The sequence below is a fragment of the Rattus norvegicus genome, chromosome 14, assembly GCF_021556685.1.
Source record: "Rattus norvegicus strain SHRSP/BbbUtx chromosome 14, alternate assembly SHRSP_T2T, whole genome shotgun sequence".
Classification (NCBI taxonomy): Eukaryota; Metazoa; Chordata; class Mammalia; order Rodentia; family Muridae; genus Rattus; species Rattus norvegicus.
Window position 1 is genome coordinate 31438687 of NC_141547.1, and position 27810 is coordinate 31466496.

The 27810-nt window shown below is 46.3% G+C and overlaps 1 protein-coding gene across 4 annotated transcripts; it reads left to right on the forward strand.

Moving 5' to 3' along the window:
• Window positions 1-630: 630 nt before the first annotated feature.
• Window positions 631-27678, forward strand: Hopx (HOP homeobox). 4 transcript variants are annotated; one of them, XM_087582209.1, is made up of 4 exons: window positions 631-959; window positions 4583-4735; window positions 20173-20329; window positions 26884-27678. In XM_087582209.1, the coding sequence occupies exons 3-4, from the start codon at window positions 20186-20188 to the stop codon at window positions 26959-26961; spliced, it is 222 nt and encodes a 73-aa protein (XP_087438335.1). In that variant the 5' UTR covers window positions 631-959; window positions 4583-4735; window positions 20173-20185; the 3' UTR covers window positions 26962-27678. The 4 variants fall into 4 exon arrangements, with proteins under 4 accessions (XP_087438335.1, XP_087438334.1, XP_087438336.1 ...); XM_087582208.1 differs by lacking the exon at window positions 4583-4735; XM_087582210.1 differs by lacking the exons at window positions 631-959; window positions 4583-4735 and adding an exon at window positions 18903-19289.
• Window positions 27679-27810: the final 132 nt, after the last annotated feature.

Sequence of the window (27810 nt, forward strand, 5' to 3'; positions counted from 1 at the left end):
CAGGCAGGTGAGGCACAGAGAGGGCGGGTACCTGGGGTGGATCAACTTTGTGCTACATACACAGATACTCCCATAGATGATCTCAGTCGCCCAGAGTCGCCTCCTCCTTCCCCTCCGAATCACAACCTCGTGGGTTCATTGCTGCAACTGCCAACAGCCTACCTAGCTAATAAAACAAAAATAAACCGGGACCCGTGGGGTCCTTACACCCACATCCACACTCCAGTATCTCCCGTCACAGGAGCCCTTGGACACTGTCACCCGTCTCCGTCCTCGCACAGCCTTCCTTGCTCACACGCCTGCCTTTTAGAGTGAACTTCAGCCGGGCATCTTTCAACCCTGAGATAGGAATTTCAGTAACAAAGGGCAGATGCAGAAAGAAACATGAAGAGTGTTCGAAGGGAACCTAAAATTGTCTCATACCGGCCTGGCCCTCCGCTTTAGTTGTTCTTTGTTTGTACATTCTGTGTCCGAAAGAAAACAGCTTTTCATGAATTGGGCATTGGTCCAGGCGCTGAGGTTTGTTGGGCGCGTTGCCCACAGAGCTGTGAATTCAGCCTGGCAGATGAAAGCTTTGAGAGGCGGCAACATCTAACCCGAGTCCAAATAAGGAAGCTGGGGACAGAGCCAGGGGCCTGCTGCTGCTCCACGTCTCTCAGCAGCACCTTGGGCGCATGGGATCTTGGTGGCTAAGGGGACAGGGTTGAATGAAAAGTTCCGCAAGACTCTCAGAAGTCACCGCCTGAACAGCAAACCTGAATAACCGGGACAGACGTAAGGTCGGGCGACTTTCAGTGGTTCCCGCCTGCCCACGCTGCAGGTTTTTCAGGTCCCTGCTTGACCGTCACTCCCAGGCGTAAATAAACGTGCGATCAGCAGCCGTGTCAGCCAGCAGGCTATTTAAGCCGGCAGGCACCAGCATCCGCTGCTCCCCAGCCCAGCGCTCGCCCAGTCTTCATGTAAGTAGCTCTCTACGGTCGGCCTTGAATGCGGAGAATGAACTTGTCTAGAGAGGAGCTTAAAGTGCTAGAGTTAAAACATTTGCTTTTTTGCTTTTCTGTTGGAAAACGGTGGAAATGAAAGGGAAAATTAAAAGAAAAATTAATTTTTATCCATTTGCCTGCCCCCTGTGGCGTGGAGTCGGAGTGCTGCTGGGGGCCAGGTCTTTTGCAAAAGGTGTGTGTGCCAGATTGTGGTGAACTTGGAGCAGGGAAGCAGGGAGATGCTTGTAATTGTTTTACTGATTCTGTTGCTATTTTCATCACCGGGGGAACTTATTTATCATTTCATCATTTAAATACCAATAACTGTCGCCCTATATCTCAGATTTCTATTTAAAAATCAAACACAGTAAAATCTGTATTTTTGGTTGGTATGCATTTGGGAACTCGATGTCTGCATTGAGGAGAGGCGTCTGGACTTTGCGCTTGCTTACATGCTCCTCCTTCTCCTTCTCCCATTTCATTATTTACAATAATGAAAACAGCAGTCAGGTAAAGAGACGGCGCTGCCCTCTGGCATGCATTTCCAGAAGGTAGAATTTTGTGATTTTTTTAATTCAAATGGTGTCCAGGTTTGCAAGGTCAATTTTTAGGTGGGGGAAGAGTCGTTGAATAAAAGGAACCCGGTACCGCTTATTTTAGATAAAAAGGCCTTGAAGAGAGGTGCCAGTTCCCTGCACCTTGTCTAAGCACAGGGGTTTTATATCCAGGGCAGGTACTGAGGAAAACACGCAGGCTGGGGAGGTGAGAGAGAAGGAAAGTCGCTCGTAGAGGACTAAACGCCGTGTTGCAAAAAAAAAAATGCACAAAACACAGTAAGGAAGTAAAGTGACAATTTACTTAGTAAATTACCAACTACCCAGTCTGTCTGTTTAAGTGGAGAGTTCGGTGATGGGGGCTATGTGATAGCTCATACCTGTGATCTCAGCATTTGGTAGGCTGAGGCAGGAGAATCGCCCTGAGTTTAAGGCTTCAGAGCAAGATCCTGCTTCAAATAAACAAAACAAACCAAGCTTTAGAGTGCGATGCAATCACAGGAGTTTCCTTTCCCAGGTACTTGCCATTAAACCATCAACCATCGCCACCCCAAGGATTCTTTTTTGAGACCATGTTTCAATATGTAGCTTGGGTTGGCCTGGATACGTCGCCTGGCTGACCTGCAAGCCCAGGTTCCCTTGAGTGCCAAGCTAATGCTCAACTCCAACACACATTTTTCTAAAAAGGTCTTTTTTAAAAAAAAATATGTTTTTACTTGAAATAGAATTTTATCACATTTTTCCTCTCTTTCCTCCCTCTATCCTTTCCTAGCTACCCTCCCTTCAGCACTTCCCATGCCACTCAAGTTGATAGCCTCTTTTTCTTTGCTTATTATTGCCATATGTATGATACACACACACACACACACACACACACACACACACACACACACACAGCGGAGTCCTTTTTGGTTGGTGGTGTGTATGTGGTTTCAAGGCTGACCTCTGTACCATGAATGGGACTCAGTCTCCAACACACATTGTGAATCGAGTTTTCTCAACCCCTGGGAAATCCATGAATGCTAAATCAGAGTTGTGCCATGTGTTTGTTGTGTATATACGTGTATGGTTATTTGTTTTCCTTTCTTTTGTGTTTAAGGAGCTTAAAGCCACTAATAAGGAGCTAACAGGTTTGTTAGGCAGGGTGACGGGCTTACCCTTTCCACAGCAGGCACTGTCTAACCACCACACTGAAGCTGCGTTCCATGTTTGTAAAGGTTGTGTTCCAGTCAAGAGGGGTTCTCTGAGCAAAGATTTGGGGTCTGGGAATGAGGAAAGATTCAAGTTACAAGGGTGTGTAAGGGGAAGAGAAGTGAGAGATAGCAGAGGTTATTATATGTGAACCCATCTGGAGTGGGAGAAAGCTGGTCAGTGTTGGCCTGGAGAAGAGGCTTGGGATGTGGGTGTTACCAAGAGATGGATGAGATCCATCTGAGTGATGGATATTTTCACTTCCCTTCCTCTTGGTGTTTTTCAAACCCAGACTGGCTTCAAACTCACAGCAATCCTCCTGCACCATCCTCTAGCGCCCCCCCCCCCCCAAACACCGAGTTTTCTACCAGCCCCAGGCAAAAGCATGAGTGGGTGACATTTGTCTTCCTGACTTCTGCCATCCCTTCTATCCTCCCTCTCCTCCTCCCACTTGTGTGGATTCAGGTGCTTGTGTGGGGGTGGGGATGGGGCCACAGGGCCCCACTGAGCCTGCCCTGGCTACTGAGCCTGCCCTGGCCAGCTGCCTGTGTTTTAGAGTTCCACCATCTGTGCCGTTTCCAAGGTCTCATTCTCTCAGCGATTTGTTTACCTATCTTTCGTACACTAATTAAAGTTATGATTTTAATAGACAGTAATTGCTTAATGAACCCTGGGTTATTAAATGCGTTCTAACGAGATAACCTATCTGGGAGTTCTTTGAACTCTTTCTTTCTTTCCTTGTTTTCGCTGCTGTTGTTGTCTTGTTGTTTGCTTGAGTCCGAGTCTTGCGTAGTAGCCCAATGTCGCTGGGGCTGCCCTTGAACTCCTGATCCTCCTGCCCCTGCCTCATGAGTCTTGAGATTATAGGCTTGTGCCATTATGCCAGCTTCGAAATGCTATGTTAATATAATTATCGCTTTAATTTAAAGCTAGCAATTAGGAAACTCACTTTCGGGTAAGAATATATAATCCCCATTCGTCAGAATTTATTCCGAACAGCTGAAAGAATGTCAAGATTATAGGTTTTCAGGCTAAGTCGCCGTCTAAGACTGGGTCTTGCTAAGTTGCCTTTTCTGAACGGAGGTGAAGCTGAACTCCTTAAGGCTGGAGAGAAGCAGTTTCAAGGTGTCTTCCAACCTCCACATACATGCTGAACCCCAGAAAACAGCCTCTCAGAAAAGACTAGGCTGTGAGCATCAGGGCGGTAGGCCAACTCTGGGTACCACTGCTGATCTGCAGGCAGAACCACTTCCTGCCATTTACGGTTCATGAAAAATGTTTTTAGACAAGCAGTGAGTTCACACGGCAGCAGAACCTGTCTGTAGACGTGACAGAATCTCTTCCTTAGGTGACCTTTCTTTGAACACATCTCCTTTACCGTTATCTCCAAATACTGTGTAGAACGGCTTACTTCAAAGGCCACTTGGGTTTTCGCTCTTAATGGCTATGCTGTGCAAGCTGGGTTAAGTTATTTGAACACTGAAGAATTTTTCAGACTTCCAAAATGCTGAGGGAACAGGGCAGTGGGTAGTAGAAATGTGACCTGTGGCCTGGCGGGATACACAGAGTATTAGCCCATCCGGTTAAAACCAGCATGGAAGGACCACCTTCCTACCTGCTTATCCAAGACATGCTGGTGGGGAACAGGCTCCCTAAGGATACAATGAGCCCCACTGTGCAAATGGAAGATGTGTGTCCTGGTGGAGGTGCCACAGGCTCCTGCCTCACAGCCCCTGGATTTCAGTTAGAACCTAGGTAGGTTTGCTATTCTAATGCTTTTGATCCCAGGCATATGTGAGATTTGGAATGAGTGAGGTCTGACCAAGCAGCTGTAGGTTTGCCCATCCCTTTCAGTTGTCCAGAAAGTTCCTGCATCTGTCCTCATCAAGACGCCAGCTAGTCTTCTACAGATTACCAGCACAGACTAGCCCTGGCAGAAGGCACTGCAGACTACAGAGCAGAGCAGAACACGGAGGCACAGGGACCTACTTTCTCAACTACAGTAAGGTAGGAGTGAGACCCGAAGATTAGAAGTCTTAATTGGGTTTTTTACATTTTTTTAACATGTATTTACGGGGGAGGGGGGTGCATATGCCACAACATGAGTGTGGAGGTCGGAAGACACCTTGAAACTGCTTCTCTCTAGCCTTAGTATGGAGTTCTGAAGACTCAATTCACACAGTCAGACTTGTCAGCAAGCGCTGCCTGGGCCATCTCGAAGGCTTACAGGGGATTATAAATATCTGCCTCTTCCTTCCCTGTTGAAAATGCCTGACTGGAGCAATAAATGATCTGATCATCGTTGTCGTTGAATAAAACCCACAAGAGTTCAAGAGAGCAAACTAATTTCCCTGCGATTTTAGCATTCCGCCAAGCATGCTCAGGGACCCATCCGGCACCCCCACCCCCAGGTCCCTACCCCCATCCCCAACTGTCTGTGCACTTAAATCCAAGAAGAGGCTCTCATTCATTTGCACGCTCAATCTGGGTCAGAGTTCAGACTCCAAAGAGCTTCTGGATGACCAGACAGCCCCAGGGACAGATCCGTAAGAAGCTGCAAGAGGACCTGATACTTGGCTAAGAGGAGACTAAACACAGGTTCCCCGAAGAAAGTGTTGTACTTAACACCGAGAGGAAGAGAACTGCTATATGCATCACCCTAACAAAAGGAGTTCAGAATAAACATAGGGGGCTTACAGGGTTGTTCCTCAGAAGGTTGAGGTAGTCTGTTTCAGGTGAGCGCTCTCCAACACAAGGAAGTTAGGCTTCCCCATCTCCACATTTCTTAGACTTCACTCCAGTGGTTCTCAGAAAATGTGACCAAACATGAAAACCCTGTTGGTTTGTTTACAGTTGAACCAGTCTGTCCCACACGGTGGAAACAAACTAACAAACTCTAGGATAGGCCCGGGAGTCAGCTCTTATTTTAGACTACTAAGCAGGAAACTAAAGATAGTCCTTCTGACCATTGGATCTAGATAGAAATTTCCTGGAATTCTTAAGGTCATCACAGATTCGCTTACATAATGTAGTCTTTGTTGATGTAGTGCCATTTCCTGCATGTGTGTGGCTCCTCCCTAAGGAAATTTACATAAGCAGCCCTCCTTAGTGTCCAACTTCCTAGTCTACGGGTGGCTGGGAGTGAAATTTGCTGTATAAAAAAAGAAGTAATTCTGGAAGCACTGGTCACTTCATTAAGCAATCCTCTTAGTCCTCATCCTTTGCAGGTGAGCTGAGAACTCCAGGAATCTTGATGTAGGAGGGAAGGGGCAAGAGGCCCTCTTTCATTTGCACGCTCAATCTGGGTCAGAGTTCAGACTCCAAAGAGTTTCTGGATGACCAGACAGCCCCAGGGACAGATCGTAAGAAGCTGCAAGAGGACCTGATGCTATGTAACTTGGCTAAGAGGAGACTAAACTGCATTTAATTATTTGCTGCAGGAAGGCATGGGGGCCAGTGGCCAGTTACCCACTCTGACCTTCAGGGGAAAAAGTGTCAGGGACCGCTGCAGGCCACAGCACAAAGCACATTACTTTGTATGCCATGAAGGACCTGGATAAATACAAAGGTATAGTGAGATGCACAGGCGAGCTCTGGAAGACAGACTGACCACCAGTCTTTCACTTCTTATGTCTTCCTTCATTTGCTTGTTTAATCTGGTCTTATATTAAGAGGTAATACATCTGTTAGCTAGGGGCTGGAGAGGCAGGCAGTTAAGGGCACTGGCTGCTCTCCCAAAGAACTCAAGTTCAATCCCCAGAACACACACAGGAGCTTACAACTGTTTATAACTCCAGTTTTAAGCGATCCAACTCATTCTTGGGGCCTCTTCGGGCGCCCCAAGATCCATACATGGTGCACAGAGAGACTTGCAGGCAAAACATTCATACACACAAAATAAAATAATAAAAATCAGCCATCCATTGACTCGTGCACACGAAGCCCTTCCTTAGGTCATATATCTTATGTTTCCTGTTTTTCTTGTATTTAACTCATAACTGTATTGTTAAAATCCTTATTTCTGATGATTATCTTTTGTTCCTTCCCCAACCCCTCTGTGAGCCAGGGTCTCATTCCATAGCAGAGGCTAACCTCGGTTTCAGGATCTTCCTGTCTCAGCCTCCCAAATGGTATTCTTGATAGGCACTATGTCTGCTGCTTCTATTTTCAATATAGATTTGTAACTGCTTATTCGTAGTTCATGTTTACAGCGTGCACGGCCATCTCTCCTGACACTTGTTCTCACGGAGGACTCTGTAATGACCCTCCCGTGTATGTTCTGGCAGATATGTTCAAGCACGCTCAAGTTTCCCGCAGTTGGGAGACTAGGGAACGTTAGATTCCCATGTTTCCTTAGAGTAGTGTCAAATGTGGACCCCACTAGAAGAAAGAGGAACATGATGTAATACATTTGGTCTAGTATTTCAAACATCTAGTGTTCTAATAAGAAGCTGAGTGACAGTCATCCTGATAGAGTCTAGAAACATTTCATATTTCCAGATGGGGCAGAGGTTTTCTAGACAAAAAAAAATGTATTATAAAAAGTCGTTATTTTTAGGGGCTGGGGATTTAGCTCAGTGGTAGAGCGCTTACCTAGGAAGCGCAAGGCCCTGGGTTCGGTCCCCAGCTCCGAAAAAAAGAACCAAAAAAAAAAAAAAAAAAAGTCGTTATTTTTTAGTTTTGAGTAAAAAAAATTATTTAATGATTTCAAATTTTGATCTCATTCAGTTACCCAGCATCTTGAGTCTTTTGGGAAAGTTGGATCAGTATTTTGATTTTATATAGTGTTTGTTGTTTGTAGTTCATAGATAGTCACTGAATCCTACAAAAATGACGTGAGACCACTGTAGCAATGGTAGCAATGGCAGTTAGAGGTATGGAGGGCCACGCCAAGTGTATGCTGTCCAAAGTCACATGGAGATTAAGTCACAGAGCTCAAAGTTCAGATTTCCTGGTGCTCCATCTAGTATCTTTCTGCAACATGTCTGAGGGTTAGAGAAATAGTCCAGGTTCAGCGTTCTGTCCCAAGCAGGCCTTTCCAGTGTGCCTGTCCTCTTAGGTTTCTCGGTGATGCTAAGGACCAGGCTAGACTTTTACGTCTGCTGTTTGTCCCAGTAGCTGAACACCTGTTCGTAAAAGCAGCTCAACCGTGGAAAAATGTAAGTCCCCTATAACTGAGTGTCCTGGCAACAGGCAGCATGGGTGGTTGGACTTCGGCACAATTTGGCATCGTACAAAGTGCCAGCGGTGTGCCGGTTTCTTTGTTGCCTAATCCTGGTCATAAAATAAGCATGGTAGTTGGATCATAAAGAGTAATAATTGATTAAAGTGTGTTTGAACTAAGTGATAACTCGGTTTTGTCAAAGAGTCTTCCATGGACTTTTTAAAGCGCACGAACCATCTGAGGAAGCGTCCCTGCTTCCTTCAGGCTGACCGCAATGGCCTAACCACCTGATAATCACCCCGTGCAGCATTACAGTTCCCTAACTACTGCTTCTTACCATGTAATGTGGGTTGAGTAAAAAATACGTAGAACCACTATATAGATTCTCAGGACAGATCAATAAGTCACGGCGCCACATCCCCAGAATAACAAATGCACAACAATTTCCAGGGTCAAGCAATGAGACTGAGAACATTTTCAGAAACGTGCTCTAATTTTAATATTTGAAAGTGAAAAACAGTGACTGAACAGGTGCAGGACACAAGACAGGCGCATCAACTTCCTTCTGCACAGCTCACATATAACTCACCTTTATTATGTATCTTTAATTACTAGACTGACCTCTGTCATTTACATTTACTCTTTGACCATCCTTACACGTTCAGTTGACAAATACACCACCCTACTTCAAAGCTAGTGATCTAATGAAGCTAGTTAATACTTTTCTAAACCAATTTAATTTGAGAATTAAACAAGCAACCGAATTTGGTAATATACTCTAAAACATATAAAGAAATTCGTTTAACTGCCCTTTTGTTGTATGGGGAACAATTTTCTTTTATTACAAACTACAGAAAGTTGATGTGTTTGTTCTTTGTTTCCAACCTTGGTCATACAAATATTTTTAGCTTTAATAGTTCTCTTTAGGAGATACGAGAATTTCGTTCCATGAAAAATCTCTGATTGATGCATTAAACATCAAATATTTGTAAAGACAAAATTTGATCATTCTGCGTATTTCACAAATATCTCCTTTTCAAATTCTCTGGTCTGTAGTTCCCTGACCACCTGGATGCCTGTAAGATTCTCTAGGATGAAGAATCCTAGATGAAGGCCCTTTGTTTATACTTGGTGGCAGGACTAACTCTCTGCGATATAATGGATTTAGCACACCATGCTCTTCTTCCCACAGCAAGCTGAGCCCCTGAGCCAGTCGTGCTCTTCCTCCCAGACAAATGCCTATAAACTGCAAAAGAGGCAAACCCTCTGGAGGTGTGTAGCCATGGAATATCAACTTAGCTTTAACAGATCTTCAGTCTTACATTCCTTTAAGGGTTAAAGCAAGCCTCATCCTTAATACTGTGGCCTGCGTCTTTCTAATCCCCAAAGGAACAGAGACAATGAAGTCTCATGGGAGCTCCTGCCCCACACCTAAGTGACACATCTGACAGATAATAAGAGGGTCAGACGCCAGTTTGCTGTGGCCTATTGTATAGCTGTGCTTATTAAAAGCATCCCTTTCACACACGTGTTCTAGCTTACATGACAAATTATATGGCTGCCTTAATTTCACAGGCGGAATATTAAAAATCACCAGGTATTAGGGCATTCCATGGGCCATTAACACTGAGCAGTTCTTTGCACAGCATAAGTCATCAAATTAAAGCCTCTGTAGGCCTCACACTAGGCCTCTTTCTCCCAAGATTGGCACCAGGAAACTATTATTGAGGAAGACCATGGCCATTCCAAGGCTATACTACGCCGATCACGAGGAATTTAGAATAGAGATCATCCCAGAATCCTCTGGCCCCAAACCTTGCCTTTGTGGATGAGGACATAATTCCAATCCCGTGGAAATGTGTGTACACTATTCTGAATGGTTTCATGGGCAGCTGATCACCATTGGTCGCTGGAGCATACCCTCAAGGAGTTTTTAGACACACTTTACTGCGAAGAGAACCAAGTTCCAAATAAGTGAAGGGACCCAGGCAAGGTCCTGTGGGGACCGGAAGGAGAGTTTAAAATGGACTCGATCTCTGGATCCCTGTCAGCATCCTGCCCACTACTCCACAGTAGCTACTCTTTCATTTAGCAAGGAGGATTTAAATGTATCCTCTACAGTGTATCCAGTCCAAATCCTTAAACATTCTCTCTGTAACGCATGCTACGGATCAAAAGCCCCTAATTTCTGCTTTGCTCTAGTTGCCTCGAACCCACACGGAAACTAAACTGTCCTAATCTGATAGTGCCACTTGGCCGCTTGCTAAGAGGATGTGACACAAAATGGTAGTGTGTGCCTTTCTTCTGGATGTCTTGGGTAGGATGAGAAGGAAAGGAAAAATATGAAAATTCCTTGCGAAGGATTGGAGAGGGGTTCTGGGAGAAGGGGTGTCTGGGAAAGGTGAAAACAAATGACAAATTGTGGGTCCAAACCGGCGGCCCATGTTCTGCTGGAGATAGCTTTCTGGACTGCCTCCTCTCTCTCCTGCTTTCTCTGGAGGTCTCCAAACAGCTCTCTCTGCAGCTCTCTCTTGCTACTTGCAGTTTAAAGCAGCAAGTTCTCCCACACAGCTCTCCCTTGCCAGCCTAAAAGACAAAACGTCTCATCCTCTGCCTCTGGTCCTTTAGCTCTGTGAAGCCCCTTACAATCCATATCGCATCCTTATATTTTGCATAGTTGAGAAATTATATATTTTTGAACTCATGTTTTTAGAGTTCTTCTCCACAGCCTTAAGAGCTGTCCTGAAGGTCCCAGCATTTACCATTTTGCTGAGACATTGCCACGACTGCGCCTCCCTGACTCCTGCTGTCTTTGATCATTGTGGAGTCATTAATATTAACAGGGAGGACATTCTTTGAAGGAGGAACATAACATATACGCACATTATTATATAAACAAGCCTTATGCCTATAGCAGCCATGGACACTCGTGGAGGCCCATCTCTGCTGGCCCTGTCCCAGAGGCAGGAACCATGTCCTTCTGTTCCTACCAGGCCATTCTGGACCTGGCATACCTGCTGGCCTTTTCATTATCACCTGTTATTAACAGCATCATTAATCTGGTCCCAGGCAGCCTGTGTCTACTCTCCTCCTCCTCTGCCCCTCTATTCCACTGGCGATGCAACATAGCCTTAACAATTATGCCTCCATGTCAGGATGAAGGAACGTCATACTTCTCGAAGTGCAAATAAATCCCAGCAAGAATTCACAAAACACCTGACAACGTGTCAGGGACTAGTCTAGACATCGGCGTAATCAGAATTGTGCGCTAAACCCCCAAGTCTTCAGAAGTTTCTTGCAAGTCCCACTGATAATCTGAACCAAAGCCTCCTTTCCCAAGCCAGTTCTAATTAAAGTGGTCTTTTAGAAAAACATTTGCTTTCCAAATAAGTAAACGGCTTCCCTGGGTGTTATTTTAGCAGGATCCTTTTCTTTGCTAGCTGTAAGGATAGCTAGAGTTGAATTTTAGCTGTTCTCCTGTTGTGAGTCAGCCTTGGGGGCGTCTATCCACAGTTCATATTCTTTCTGGAGAAAAACGTTTCTGAATTCATGAACATCACTATAAAAAGCAGACTGCTTACACACGCACACCACCCTCTTTTGCCCACTTATTTCCAAAAAAGATTGGCTGAACTCATCACTTGCTTCCCAGCAGGCTCAGGGGAGCCTAAAGCTTTCCTATGTTCTTTCACAGGACCCCATGCTCCACACAGGAGACTGAAACAGCCAGGTAGGCAGCAGGCTCTCAGTGAAAAGAACTTGGTGTCTGTGAGAAGGATTGTATGTTAAGGGTCAACTAATGATCAGCTCACGGCTGGAAGTCGTTCCCAGACACCCTCTGGTAGTTTTTTCATAACCTCTTCCTGTTTTCTGAAGAGAATATAGAAAAATCTAAACCCTTGCAACATAAGTTGCAGGAGCGTCTGCAGTTGATTCCGCCCAAATGCCCAATCTATGACATGGCGGTGACAAACACACCCAGCTGCTCTTGCCGAGGGTACGTTCCACTCTGCAACGTGTTCTCATTTGTACGTCATGTTCTTCACCAATGGCATCTTTCAGCTGTCTCTTCACCAATGAGAGAAGAGCATGTGAGGTAGGAGAACCTGATGGTGTGAGCTGATTTTCCTGGCTCGTCCAACAGGCTGGGTCAAAGCTGTGTCTGCTCGCTAAGAAACATGTCACAGGCAGACAGGGCGCAGCCTCGCACGTGATCCTGTGGGCATCCCACAGCCCTACTTTGCCTTTTCCACAATTTCCCAGCAATGGTCATCTGTTCACTCCGCTACTCAGCATGGAGGAAAGATGGTGTGGTAGTTATGGGTGTAAGTGGGTTTGAGGCTCCACTCTGTCAGTTAAAAGACTTGAGATTTGAAGCACCCAAGTAATTTCCCCGTCTCTGTTTCCTATCTTGCCGTAGAATTGTTGCAATTACAGATGTATGTCGCCACATCAACCTTTGGGGTAAAAAGTGGGGAGTGGGGATAGAATTTAGGTCAGACAGCACTTTCATCCATCTCCCCTCCCCCGACTTCTTCTCTATCCTATGAATGGAGCCTCGTTAGTAATAGGGAAAAAGAGAAATGGTGGGGAGGAATGAGTGGAAATCCGTTCTTTATTCTTCACTAAGTAGACTAGAACAGCTGTCCAGCAAACAACCGATGTGTAAGGGGCAGGAGGTAACCTGAAGGCAGCCACCTTCCATCACCATCTTCTCACACAGAAGCTACAGCCACAGCATCTGAGTTTTGAGGAAAGGCATTGGGCCTTACCATTCCCAAGACACTGACAAAGAGAGATTGTAGCCCAGAGAGAGTGAAAACTATAAATGATTCTTTCCAGGTGTCCAATTGGGAGATGCTTGCTGACTCCTTAGTTCCCGTCCTTTTAAAAAGCAGCTGCACACCACACAGGAAACGCTTTACAGTTGTGAGCAATGCCTTTGAACATGGCATGGGAGGTTAGCCCAACACTGACTTGGGTAAGCTGTGCGCTGCTGCGTCTCCTCTTTCTGGGAGTGGACAGAGTAATTTCCACTGAGTAGCACTTGAGATTTCATAGTATTTGTTTTTTTTGTTTTTTACTATTTTAACTCAAGTTTCATTTTGAAATTGGTGTGCTTGTGCATTTGCACGCATGTGTATGTACATGTTCTCTGTGTGTGTGTCTGTGCACGAGTGTGCCTGTGTGTACATGTGGAGGTTGGAGAACAATCTCAGGTTACATTCTTCAGGAACTTCGCATCTCCTGTTTGCAACAGTGTTGCTCACAGGCCTGGAACCTCACAGAGTAGACCAGAGTAGCTCACAGCAAGCATCGAGCGATTTCCTTGTCTCCTCTTCCCTCCTTGACATTACCAGGATCACAAGTGTTAGCCACAACATCCAGCTTTCTACATGGGTTCTGGGGATTCGAACCCAGATCCTCAAACCTGCAGCAAGCACATTTCCAACAGAGTCATCTCCCCATTTTGTTCTTAATTCTGCTACGTTTCTGAGAGCAGTGGGATTTCTAAGGCAGAAGAAAGCAAACCTAAGGGGAAAATATTGAGAAGCAGCAAACTGAATCCAGAACAGCCCAGGACCTTTATGAAGGCTCAGAAAATGGAGAACTAACAAAGAAAAAGGCAGCACCTCACATATTTTTTAAGACTTGGCTTACTCAATGATATGCCCAATTCTGTGGCAAGTCCAATATATCAGAGTCCCAGCACGATGTCATCTCTGCCCTTGCAGGCATGAGGCTCTTGATCTGGTCCCTAGGTCTCAGTCTTTCTGCCTTGAGTCATCTAATGCATGTTTTAGAATAGTGTGCATGCATTCCTGTCATTGTGAACTAGTGGTTCTGCCTGTGTTGTAGCTGTCATACTGGTCAAGGGTGAAGAGGATCTCCTGTCTTACAGGATATAGTTGGGTAAGAACTTTAGCTTTAGTCAAATGGTGTCTGAACAAAGCTTTAAATGGCTACATTCCTTTACCTCCGTTGATTAATGTCAAGTAAACACAAGGGTTTTAAAAAGAAAAGCATAGAAGTCTGCGTGAACGTCATCCCAGAAGCCAAGGGAATGAGGCCAGAGGAGGTCAGCAATGACCCCGGTCACTTAAACAAGGACCTTCAGTTCTCCCTACACTAATTCACCAAAGGTGATGGATGATTACGTTGGAGTCAAACACTCAAATGGATGATCCAGTGATGGCCTGTAACGTGTGATGTCCACACAGTATACGGAGAATATACTTAGAGGCGTAGATCGACCCTGATGCCCCTACTCCTTCCAGTAGCTAGAATAAGAGGCAGAGTGTTCGGCCCTCCCCTGACCCCACAGACAAGTTAGTTAACGTTTCTTGTCTGCAAAACAAGATCAGTTCCACTACGGTTTCAAAAAGAGGGCTTTGAGAGAAACTATAACAACAAAGGAAAACCAGATCTCAGGACACCGTGATCACCACTGCATATTCCATGGTCTGATAACCTTGCCCACTTCCTGTCCTGACTCTTTCCATCCGACTCGGAGCGTCCATCTGGGGACTGATATTTGCTCGTTGTGGTGGAGTGTGTGGGTGTGCTCGAATGCATGCACGACTGCGGCTCACATGAATGCACATCTGTGGCTCGCATGCTTGCATAATTCGCCAACCCATTTTAAATCGCAGAATCGGGGTCTGACTTCCAAGAGCTCCGGAGAAACACGATAGTCACACGTAGCATGCCAGGGATGACAGTTCCTGGTAATTAGCTTTCCAGCCACTGTTCATCCTTGTTCTGGGGACTGATGGAAGTGACAGAGCCTGGAGACGAAGTCCAAACTCTGGAAAGGAAAATACTTCAAATCCCCTGCTGGGCTGGAACAGGATGTGCCTTAGCACAGTAAATAGCCATCAGATGGAGCCTTTAACCCGACGGGGTCACAGAGGCTGTGGATAAGAATAGCCTAGAGATGTTTAGATAGTACACTCGGACGACAAGAGCACACAACGCTGGCAAGAATTAAGGTCGACAGTACAAGTGCTGACGAGGAGGCGGGGGGCAGGACGCTGCTGCTCACAGGCGAGTTTTACTAGAGAACTTTGGAGGAAAGTGTTGCTGCAAATGCCCTGTAACGAGAAACGACCGTGCATCCTGTAGGCCAACAGGTCCAGCCCTCATAAGTACGCTAGAGAACTCCCTTAGTGGGGTTTCAGAACCCCTGGCACCGCCAAAGAAATAAAATTATTTAAAAAAGTTGAAACTCACCTCTTCTTAAAATTATCTCAGCTGACCACCTACTCAGATGTTGAGAGGATACACAGCCAAGAACAGGTAGATAAGCAGTGAGAGCTTCTAAACGCTCACAGTCGATTTTGGTAATTAAGTTGCAAGGTATGACTGTAGTTGGAACGCTACCCTTGAATCTCCCACACTAGGTCCGTAAAGTGTGGCTCTCACTCAGGAGATGTGGAATAGTCCTAGACATAGCCACAGATGATCCTGAGACTTTGCAAGGCTTGACAATGACTGTCCTTCTCTTAAGGGCAGTAATAACAAGGCTCTTCTGGCATTTCTATCATGGGTACTAGAATATAGAGGCAGGTAAATAGTCTGCCTTAAAAAAAACTTATTATACATAAGAACACTGCTGCTGTCTTTAGACACACCAGAAGAGGGCATCAGATCCCATTACAGATGGTTGTGAGCCACCATGTGGTTGCTGGGATTTGAACTCAGGACCCCTGGAAGAGTAGTCAGTGCTCTTAACCTCTGAGCCATCTCTCCAACCCCCTGGCTCTTCTTTTCAATTGTTCCATTTAGGGTTAGGGATAGAACCTAGGACCTTGTGCATGCTAGGTAAGTGTCCTACCCACTGAGCTATACCCCAAATATTTTAGTTATTGTTCTATTGCTGTGAGGAGACACCACGACCTAACTTATAGAAGAAAGCATTTAATTGATGACTTGCTTACAGTTTCAGAGGGTTTTCCCATGAACATCCTAGTTGGGAATGTGGCAGTAGGCGTGGCACTGGAGCAGCAGCTGAGAGCTTAAATCCTGGCAGCAGGCAGAAGGCAGCGAGGGATGGAGAGGAAAAGGGAGGGAGACAGAGACAGACTGGGCCTGGTGTGAGCTTTTGAATCCTCAAAAACCACTGCACAGTGCTATATTTTCTCTGATAAGGCCACACTTCCTAAGCCACCCACCAATGGGGAACCAAGTATTCATTTGTATGAGCCCATAGTGGGGCATTCTCATTCAAACCAGCACAGTCCTCCTTTTTGTTAGTGTCTAAGAGACACTGCAAGTTTGGGTGAGTCCCTTCATCTTCTGTAAAGTCTGTGAAGAGGAAGATCCCCATCTTCCAACCCATCACTTCTCTTGGAAAATGCCACACACCATTTTCTCACTTGGGAAAATACAAAATGTTTACAGAGTCAATTGCTTGCAGGCAGCTCTCGGTGAACACAAGAAAAATACAGGCAAAGAAAACTGGGAGATGTTTCTAAGCAATGACTCACCTGGATTGTCAATGCGGTTCACAGGGTTCACAGTTGGTAGCATGCGGGGTTGGGGATTTAGCTCAGTGGTAGAGCGCTTGCCTAGCAAGCGCAAGGCCCTGGGTTCGGTCCCCAGCTCCGGAAAAAAAAAAAAAAGAAAAAGAAAAAGAAAAAAAGAAAAAGAAAAAGGAAAGGTAGCATGCTTGTCCAAAAATGCATGCAACCCTGGGTACACTCCCAGGATGCACACATGGGCGCAGGTGCAGACACACACACACACACACACACACACACACACACACACACACACACGAGGGAGGGAGGGAGGGAGGGAGGAAGGGGGAGAGAGAGAGAGAGAGAGAGAGAGAGAGAGAGATGGGGGGAAGGGGAGAGGGAGAGGGAAGTAGGCTCAGAAGTTCAAAATCTTAACCAACTATATAGCAAGTTTGAGACCTGGTCTCAGGGAAAAAAAAGTCCATCTGCTTTACCCCTCTGGCCAACTCCAAAGTACTGGAGTAGGTCTATTGGGGTGGGATGGAGTGGAATGTTTTTCTTGATTGGATGTTGGTGGCATTACAGAGAAGTCATAATTCTGGGAGAGGGAGAAGATGTTTTAAAAGATAGCCAAAGCTTACAGAGTTCATAGCCCTTTGTATGAGCTAGTTAATATAGGTAGATCTGTTCAAAGCAAAGGACCATGGGCTCATTCATGGGCAGAAAGCTGTTTGAGCCACACAACGGGCAGACCAGGCTTTGGAACTGATTTAGAAGAAAAGCAAGCTGTTTTCATTTAACCTCTCAAAAGGGCTTGTGCAATGACTTCCCCAACCACAAAAGAAGAAGGCAATGACAGGACACATTGTCTTCGAGGTGTTTCACAAGATGTGAACAACCGCAGCAGTTAACACTGGTGTTAAGATTAAAGTTTACAAGGCTTCAAAATAGTTCTTAGTTCTTTGTATCTGAAATTGTTTAAACTACCTTCAGAGAAACTTCCCAGTGGCGACTTTATTTCCTTACTGGAAACAGTTGAGGACCTTTACAAGGTCAACTGTTACCAGGGCCGTTTGATTCATACAGCAAGAGAGAAAGAAACAAACCAACAGCAAACATTGGCCTACCAGGAAAGGTTGAAATAATAGTGCCTGAATTCTGCAAAGCAGTAATGAAAAAAACGATGGTAGAGCTCTTGCATCCCCATACTAGAAGCCAAGTGTACTTGTTTAGTGTACCTTGAAAAGCTAGGCGCTGTCAGAGGACACTCCCACAGTCTCCTTAGCAGCCAACCAAGGCCAATGGTCCTCTGCCAACTCACTTCACCAGTCCTTTAAAATCAACCAGGACCTCCTCTATATAATCCCCACTCACTCTGGTAACAGAAAGCCACAGAAATCTAATAAAATAAAATGCATTTGATTCCACATGGCAACATTAGCAACCCATAAGTTGTATACCTGCACTTACAAAAAACAAAACAAAAACAAACAAAAGAAACAAACAAAAATGGGAAAGCTTAGTGCACACGTCTGAGTCACATTCCTACAGTGTAATATTTCTGAAGGCCTGATGATTCCACAAGGCATCAACAAAGGTTCTGGAAGGGAGAACCAGCAGGACGATATAAAATGGAATGGGTAGCAACATTTCCCCGGGCAAGAAGTGAAACCAGAGGCAGCTGTCACTCCTGCTATGTTCTTTCTGTTGACAGCTTGAACGGTGGTGGCCTTGGTGAACAGTTTAGGCTGGGATTAGGGTCTAACTAGAGACACCACACCCTTTGAAAATGGCAACAAGTCCCTCCCTGCACTCACGCTTTTACCCTCCTAAGTTTCTCCCACTAAACTGAAAACAGACTGCCTTACTGTAAGGGGGCTAGCAGACCACTGGCCTGGAACCAATACTCAGTGTTTCCACTCTAGAGTTCTGGCCATTGTTGGAAATCAGCAAATCTTTGGGTCCTCTGTCTCAATGTCCCTGGCTGTGAGATGACTTTCAAGAGAGTGCTTGTCATAGAGGGCATGGGGGATAAGTGCTAACAGAAAGGTATTTCTGACCTGATGGACCCCACACTCTCACCACTACCACCTTGGTACAGAGACAAGGATCCTTTGGTACAAATTTAACTAGAGGGACATCTAGTTCCCTGAAAATGATTTGCTGGTGACTTGGCAGATGCTTTGAACCTCAGTCCCACGTAGTCAAAAAGCTCCTCCTGTCTGAAATCTCTTCAAGGGAACTAGAGGAGAGGTAAAATCTTTAGGAAGTAGGAGGTGTAAGTCACAGGTGAAAATGTTGTAAGTGCAGAGCAAATAGTTCACCCCCCAGGCACAAACCACATCAAAACCTGCTCCAGACTTTCTGCAATTGTTTATTAATGCAACAAGCCAGGGTGATTCCCACACTTCTGCTTGGCTCTTACCCTCAGCAAAGGCTAAACCTGCAGGAAGTCTACAGCCAAGAATATCTTGAAGACCAACCTTCTTTTTTTTTTTTTTTAAAGATTTATTTCTTATATATAAGTACACTGTAGCTGTCTTCAGACACACCAGAAGAGGGCATCAGATCTCATTACAGATGGCTGTGAGCCACCATGTGGTTGCTGGGATTTGAACTCAGAACCTCTGGAAGAGCAGTCAGTGCTCTTAACCACTAAGCCATCTCTCCAGCCCAAGACCAACTTTCTTTACCTCCCAGTTTTCAACAGGGAGCACAGGAGAAGGGGAACACACCCGCTAGTTTTCTTAGCCCCAGTCTGAAGCTGCATAGGTGTGGCACGATCAGACCCGGAAGGCCGTTGCTTCAATACGCCAACACCATTTGTCTTTAAAGTGAAGGCGTGCTAGGGAACTTGAAACTCGAGGTGGACCTAGTTTTCTTTGCTGAAGTCTGAGGTTTTAAACGACAGTTGATGTTGACCCTGCTTAATTGGGTAGGTTTTGAAAGGTATTGGGGTTGGGGATTTAGCTCAGTGGTAGAGCGCTTGCCTAGGAAGCGCAAGGCCCTGGGTTCGATCCCCAGCTCCGAAAAAAAGAACCAAAAAAAAAAAAAAAAAAAAAAAAAAGAAAGGTATCACCCCCACACAGGAGAACACAGTGAGAGGTAGGTGGGCTCTTGGGGTGGAGGTCTGGAATCTGGGGTTCAGCCGCCTTCCGCATGCTGGTGGCTCAGCCTCCTCCACTCCACCTCCCGGCTGTAAATCGTTATCGCTGTGTTTACATTTCCATCTCTGTACATGTACATTGGAAAGATCTTTAAAATACCACCTAAAAATGTATAGCCGTTATTTGTGACTAAGCGGACAATTTAATTTTTACCTCTGTGATTTTAATGTACTTCAGATTTTCTACAGTACGTGCTATTTTGTAATGGGGGTGGGGAGTAAATATCTACTGGTGGTATCGTTGTTGTTTTTAACAACAATGGGTTTCCATTTCCCCAACTTGGGCAGTAGGCGACTTTCCCCAAAGTGTGCGGCACCCAGTGCTCCCTGACAAGGTCCCCCACGTGCTAGCCCGTGGCGGAGGCGGGGTGTGGCGACCCGGGAGGCGTGTCCACGGCGTCCGGAGTCCAGCCCTGCGTGTGTCCTCAGTCCTTAGGGCAGCTCCGGACCTCCGGAGGCAGCTCTTGAGGAGCTTCCTCCACTGTCCCCTCAGAGAGGCAGGCGAGAGGCTCTCCATCCTTAGCCAGGTTGGGGACAGTCCCGGAGAAGGGGGCCCCCAAACTCCCGCAGCCTGCAGCTCGGGGCGCCTCGGTGGGACGGTGGAAGGGCACAGGCGGGCCTCGCTCACCCTGTGCATCTGCTTCCCCTACAGACGCTCACGGACCATGTCGGCGCAGACTGCGAGCGGCCCCACGGAGGACCAGGTGGAGATCCTGGAGTACAACTTCAACAAGGTCAACAAGCACCCCGACCCCACCACGCTGTGCCTCATCGCAGCCGAGGCGGGCCTCACGGAGGAGCAGACGCAGGTGAGAACCCAAGCCTATAGCATCCTCCGGGACTGGCAGGTCCCCATGCCTCCCGCGGGCCTCCGTCACAGGTATCCCAGTCCCTAAATCACCCCGCAGCTCCCTGGGCGCCCAGTCCGTCTCCACCCTACCCTATCCCACCACCACCCTCTTTCTGAGTTTCCACCACTCCCCAGAGCTGGCCCCTTGCTTTCTCCTCCTGTGGTGGGAGCATCTGCTTTCCTTTCGGTTTCCGAGCTCATTAACTCTCGCCGCTGTGCTGGAGAGTTTCAGGAAGGTTTATTATTCTCATCAGGGTTGTCACGGCTTAAAGGGACGTTAGCGATCAGCTATACATTCGATCCTCGAGTTCCTGAAAAGGCGAAACTAAGGCAGGGCTAGTGCTGTACAGGCGTGGGGATGGGGGTCCGGGACTGGATCTGACAGGGACGTTAAATTGCTCTTCCCTCCACATCACCACATCTCGGTGCTGCACCTAACCTCCCCGCGTTGCCATGTTTTGGTGATTCAGGTCTTGTTGCTGTTTTTATGATTAACCCCTGATTCTGAGCTGCCTTAGAGTCGTTCTCTGGAGTTTTCCAAGAAAGTAGCCAGCCCTCTGTCACTATGGCCGAAGCACGAGTCCCCCTAGTACGATGATAATTTGTCTGTTTCGTAAAAGGTTCCCTCCCTATCCCATTATCCCGAAAATTTGCTTAGATCGCAGTGCCGCCTGGTGCAGGGTTTGCGCTTTTAGCCAACTCTTCCTCTAGTCCAGCCTAACCTCTGACTTCTTTCTTGTTCCCTTCAGTGTCGTGGAAAGATGATTTGCTCTGCATGCATGCTAAACTATTTGAGAGCTCATCCTGCTTCTCCCAGAGCATTTCACACCTTTCGATTCTATTCTGAAGCTGGGATATTCTTTTTTTTTTTTTTTTTTTTTTTTTTGGTTCTTTTTTTCGGAGCTGGGGACCGAACCCAGAGCTAAATACCCAGCCCCAAGCTGGGGTATTCTTATCCCTCCAATTAAGAGCCTGGAGGAGGAGGAGGAGGAGGGGCTTTGTCCTCTCTTCACCCTGCTCAGTTAAAGCTTAAAACCTTGTAACGAGTGCTCCCTGGGATCCTGCAACCAAAATCCTGAGCCCTAAGTCCTAGATGATCCTTGCTAAGCCAGGACAACTTGGAGAAATTACCACAGATAATCCTCCCGGTCCCAGATCAAATAGAAAGGCCATCTAACCAGAACCAGAACCCAGTAGAAGACGATTTATGGTAACCCAAGTCTTGCAACTCATCAAAAGGCAAGCTGTTGGAGTATTAGCATTTTAAAACCCATGCTATATTTAATGATGTAGAGATGTGTCATGTTTTGAGAACGAGGCTATTGGATATCATGGATGGCGTACCAGCTAGGGAATCTAACCGTAATGCAGCCTCCAAGACTCTTCTACCTGTAAAGCAGAGTAGTCGCGCTTGTCTCTGTCCTGTGGTGTTGGAGATCAAAGCTAGCGTCTTGAGCGTGCTAAGCACACAGTGCCACTGAGCTGTGCCACCGGCTCCATGCTGACCTCTGGAGGGAGAGATAAATGCCATTTATTGTTTCAGATACTTGCCGAATCTTTGCTCATTTTGTCACTCTCTTAGAGAGAAAGCACCGTCAGTTCAACAAAGGACCAGAGAGCTCGAATTACTAAGTCTGCAGCAGGGGCACAGCCTGCCTCTGTATTTTCGACTCTGGGCCTCTATCCTAGTCTCTAGCCTATCCTCTAGCTGTTCCCCCACAGAGGAAGGTGGGAAACGACTGTATGGGGAGATAGGGGAAGGAAGGGCAGAAAGAGCAGTTTACCCAAGCATTAATCAATAGTCATTTCAGGCTGTTGCAAATCTTTCCTCTGAATTTACCCTCTATCAGAGAATTGAAATGTCACTTTAGCACAGCTGGAAGAAAGGACATCTACCTTTTAGTGGTCAGGATCAATGGGTGCAGAAATCTGTGTGACAGGGCTATCCGCCATCCTCAAATGAACAAGTGAGGTAGCAAGCCTGACAAGAGTGGGTATGGGTGAGTCAGCCTCCTGGGAGGGCCTGGCTTCCTCTTCCTGCCATAGGCCCACACCTTCTTCCTCCAGAGGCCTGCTGCAGCTCAGTACCCTCACCTTCCTGTCCAGACCTGTAGGAAAGTACCTGGAACCCAGAGCGCAAAGTCTCAGCAGAGCAAGTTTCAGGAACGAGGCTTCTGCTTGCCCCGTCATTTCTTGGTGGACCGGGTCCCATCTCCCCATCCTTTCTAACCCCATGTGCTACCTTCATGTGCACTGGTATATGAAAGTGATTCGTAATCTACACTTAACACTCACATTTTTAAAGATGTCTTCCACAAACAGAAAGGCCTGCAGATACAAAGTCCAGTAACGAGATCATGAGACAATTGCTTTCATCTGTAGAAGTAGGTCTTTAAGGATGTTTAATTAGAACTCTGTGGAGGCTGAGTTCTTACCTATCTGTGATGTCTACCGTCATCACAGCCCCCTGTCTCTCTTCCTTACTAGTGTGGCCCTTTTCCAGCCAAAATGATATTTATCACATACGCCAGAATCCCCTTCCCATCCTGACCACCAGCCACCTCCAGGGATAGAACCACACCCCCTCCCCTTTCTTAGACATGAGACAGACAGGGTCTTCCTATGTAGTCCAAGCTCACAATCCTTCTGCCTCAGCCTGCCTACTGTTGAGATTACAGGCAGATGATAACTGAACACATGGCATCACATTCTTTCCCTAAAACAGGTATCATGTTGCTAAAAGAGACATTCACGATTCACTCTTGAGAGACCGTTACTAATTCACACCGTTGACACTGGCGCAAAGCTGAGAAACACTGGAGGCAGAAGTGTTCTGCACTGTCACTGTCCACGAAATAGCTGATACACCAACATCCTAATAAGGTTTGAGGGAGGCGCATCTCAGACTGGTGTGAAAAGCCAGTCACCCTGTTTATGAGTCACGGGTGAATCCGTAGAGCTCCTTGTAACTGTCTTACTGTTCAACTAATGTCTCTGCTAGGGGGAGGGGAGGCGCCTGCGGCAACTCAGTGCAGCGAGAGCCTCTCAGGCAGAGAACTTGACTTGCATTTATTTGATCCCCAAAGGATTTTCCCTCATTACTAGTATTCAGTCTGTCTCCTACATCAGTTTTAGATGAAATTCTACAAAATCCCACTGCCTGTGACTTTTACTGTCTGGAAATCATTGTAAGTGGTAAAGGGGGCTGGAAACACTCCCTCCTTTTCATCCTGAGAGTCTGGGATAATACAGTATTCTTCATATACCCTCAGGAACACACACACACACACACACACACACACACACACACAGTGTAGCTGGCATTGGTTCTTGAAGAAGTTCCCAGTATTTTTATCTCTTTTTGGTGTTCTGGACTTGTTCCCAGAGTCCAATGTTTTCAGCTGTTGGATGTTTTATCAGTGGGATAAGACCTCTAAAGTTCTCCCCATGAAAAGAATGAAGTGCTAGTTGTTAAGAGAAAGGGGGACAGGAACAATGTTGTTTTGCCCCAACCCCTCCCAACCCCAGTGTCCAATTATTATGTGTTCACTCAGAGTAAATGCGTGTCTGTCAGTGAGCAGGAGTAATGAGAGCGCTGATCCATCAGCAAGGAAGGATGAATACCTTTCCCGGGGGACGGCTGCCACGAAGGGAGAGACAAAGCCAGGTGGAAAATTAGTGAGCCAGGAGCTACAGGATCCAGGGAAAGAAGCTAGCAAGTGTGCATTTTGTCACCAGCAGCTACCTAGTCTGATGAATTATGAATTATATATATCATATATGTAGATATATATAGATATATAGATAGATAGACATATATCTATATCTATATCTATATATACAGATGTACATTTTATTCTCCCAGAAAACAGCTGAGCTGTTCTCACACCTCTTCCCAACCCCCAGTGCCAGGACTCAATTTATTAAGCATTTAGATTGTACCTCACAAATTCACAAATGTGGCCTAGGTCGAAGCTATTTTGGGTAATGACCCGTGAATATTCTGCATGTGAAGATGCGGGTGGCTCTTCTGAATGAGGCCAACTTTAACCACTTTGTCCTACATGAGTCCTAATAGAAAGTGAAGGTTTTTTTCCCTCTTCGAGGTTTTAATTAGTCTTTAAATGCTGCCATTTATTCTGCTCTGGTCCCTGGAAATCCTACTTAATCAGCACTTGCAGCTTCAAAACCCCTACAGTTACCTCATTAATGAAGTTGGCGCCGTGCTCTCAAGCCAGACCCAGGCTTGACTGAACCCACACATACAGAAGAAAAGAAGAAAATGTGCCCGGTCTTCACAATCAGAGTCTAGTTGAGGTCACCATAACATAAGCCTTCTCTTCCTTCTCCTTAAAATGAGTGATGCCCATATGGATTCAGCCCTGCATAACCCAGACACTGTGAGCAGCTGTAACACCAGTGTCTGGGAGGTAGAAACAGGAGGACCAGAGGTTCAAGCTCTTCCAGATGCATAAAGAATTCAAGACTAGCCTGTGCTACTTGGGTCTGTTTTAAAAAGCAATAACAGGAAAAGAGAGGAGACATAAATGATGATGATGATGATGATGATGATGATGATGATGATGATGATGATGATGACGATGACGATGACGATGACGATGATTCCAAGAGTGAAATGGGACGTGATCTAGGGATCAAGTCCCACCGGTTTTCCTCTGGTGGGCAGACCCCTTGGTTTTCTGTGTTTTGCTGGGCTTGTTTTGCTTTGCTGCCACCCCCAGGATAAGGGTGGAAAGACAGCTGCTCCTGGCCAGGGTGAGGCTCAGCATGCCGGTCTGCAGTGGGGAGGGTGTCCTCACACTGCCCACGCTCAGCCCACTAGGCATTGATGGGAGACTTTCTCAGTCCCAGGACCTCAGTCCCTTTCCTGAGTGACAGCCAGCGCTTGCTTTTTAGAGGCTCTCTGTCCTGTGGTTCACATACTTTCTTGGGCATATTCTCAACTCCCCTCCAGCTCCTTAGCTCTCAGGAGAGACCAAGCTCTCCTCCAGCAGGGCCCAGCCTGCTGTTGTGAGGCTGAAAGTGAATGTTGAATAGCTTTTCCCACTGGACCACCTCCATCTGTACTACACCCCCAAGTAGTACAGCACACCCCCAGAGTGGCGGTCACAGCACTACTGTCTCTTGTTCCTCTCTGCCAGACCTTCCGCCCCCTTATCCCTAGACTAGGCAAACCTTAGGACACACACAAAGGACAACAGAGACTGCCAAAGCTTATTTCTTCTTCTACAGATGAGCTGAGTGACTGATTTATTCTTAGGGGCTTCTTGTAGCTAGTCAGTGACAATAGAGGTGACTGACTGTTGCCTGTGCCTAGACTGCTCACCTCTCCTAGCAGCTTGGTCAGTTAGACCATGGCTACAAAAGCCTCACTGTTATGGGTGTACTCCATGACATGTGAGGTGCCAGCTCCAGGGGAAACTGTCCATCCCATTCTCCAGGAGAACAGAAGCCTGCTGCTTCTGTTTCTGCAACAGTGCCTCTTCCAAGCTGGTTTCTTCAAACCCCAGTTTCCTTCTGACCTGGTTCAGAGTTAGTCTAGTCCCCTAGCATAGTTCTCCTAATCTTATCACCCCGAGGCCCTCAACCAGAAGTAATCTTGTAAGGGCAGCCTGGTTGTATCGTGTGTGCCACCCTGCTTTGCAGTTTATAGAAATGTCTGGTACCTCCCTTAGCACCATTCTAGGAGCATCTCATTGAAACGTCTCAATGAGGTCTCCCCAAAATCGGTGTTGACATTGGTGAGTGGGTAAATATTGATACTGAGCTAGAGAATCTGACTCACGGGTAAAACCCACTGCCCACCTTCTGTTTCTGCTCAACACTTCACCCTGTGGATTCCTAAGGAGTCGTGGTCCAAAGTCACTTAGTGCTTAGCTTTATTGAACAACGTTTTATTGAGTCCGTTTATTGAGCTTTATTGAGTCCTTTATTGAACAATGTTTTACCAGGATATTGCTAATGAGCAAAGCCCACGCCGACATCAGCACCGGTCATAAAATATCAAACCCAGAGACTAGAAATCATCAGGGGTATCAAAGAGTTACTTCGGCTTCTTTTATTCAGTCAACAAACATTGATTAATGATTGTGAGATGCTCTGTCAAGGAGTAAGATGCAATGGCGGTGAGATGAGGACAGCCTGGGTGTTCTTTGGACCTTCCATTCCATAAGTTCGAGCATGTGTGCAATTAAAGCAGTGATAGAGAAAGTCGTGTGAACTTGGCAAAGTACTAGAACAGAGAATAAGGTGAGCCTGCTTCTAATAGAGTGGTGCCATTTAAGCTGAGACCGAAAGGAGAGGGGATCAAATGAATATACGGCATGCACAGAGTTCCCGGGGGAAGGAAGGTTGGCGTAAAGGTGCGAGAACCATCCCAGCATCCTTTGCGTCTCTCCTCAGTTGGGCCACACAGACTCCCCCACCCCGGGATGAAATAGACATTTTGGCTTTTCGGTATGCGACAGATAATTGTTCGCATCTCTCTTTCAGAAATGGTTTAAGCAGCGCCTGGCGGAGTGGCGGCGGTCAGAAGGCCTGCCTTCGGAATGCAGATCGGTCACGGACTAGGGAGCCAGGCCCTTGAGCTTGCTCCCGGAACTTCCGTGCCTCAGTTTACCCAGGCTGTTTTGATGTTTCAGTGCAGTGTTGAATGTCTCATTGTTTGCTGTCCTGCTGTTTAACACAATGTGTTTTTTGAATGTATATAACTAAAGAAACAAAATAACAGGAAGCTAAATGCAGTTCTGTGTAAAGCGATGGCTTGGCCGGGAGAGGGGTGTGGCTTACGTTTCTCTTTGGATTTTAATGAAAGATGATGTGGGAGCAGTTTTTGTTTGCCCTTGACCGCCACTTTCCAATCCGTATGTACCACCATCCGTTTCAGAGCATTCCAGAGCTGCCTGGCTTCTGTTGAGAAGTTAAAGGAACGGGCAGGCAGGGGAGACACCTCAGTCCACCTTCCTGTGCCTCTTTCCTCCGCTTCACTTAACACTCTGGTGGTTGGATGAGAACACGGGTGTATTTGAGTCATTCAATTTTTATATATTTGAAATATAGATATATAAAACAGTTCCTTCTCTTACAGCTGCGTTACCTTGGAAAACACCCTCGTTTAGCAGCGACAGATTCCAAGGGGCAGAAAAGCAGGTAGCTAGGGAAAAAAAGTTACAGAGTCTAGAATCTACCTTATTTAAATGAACTTGTTACATTTATTTTGCTGAATAACATGAACCGCTTTTTTTTGTCTCAAAAATTATATTCTAAATAAAAAACTTTGAGAATCCATGGAGTCTTTATTTTTTTTCTTTCTGTAGCTGAATAGGCTGTTTATGAAGAAATGAGGGCTGAAAGCGCCTCCATTTTCCAAATCTCCAAGTGTGGTCCAGGATAGGGCGTGTTCTGAGACACGCAGGATCT

Coding starts and splice junctions, on each gene's coding strand:
- Hopx (XM_087582209.1), top strand. CDS start 20,186: ATGTCGGCGCAGACTGCGAGCGGCCCCACGGAGGACCAGGTGGAGATC. Junction 20,330..26,883: donor TCACGGAGGAGCAGACGCAG/GTGAGAACCCAA, acceptor TCTCTCTTTCAG/AAATGGTTTAAGCAGCGCCT.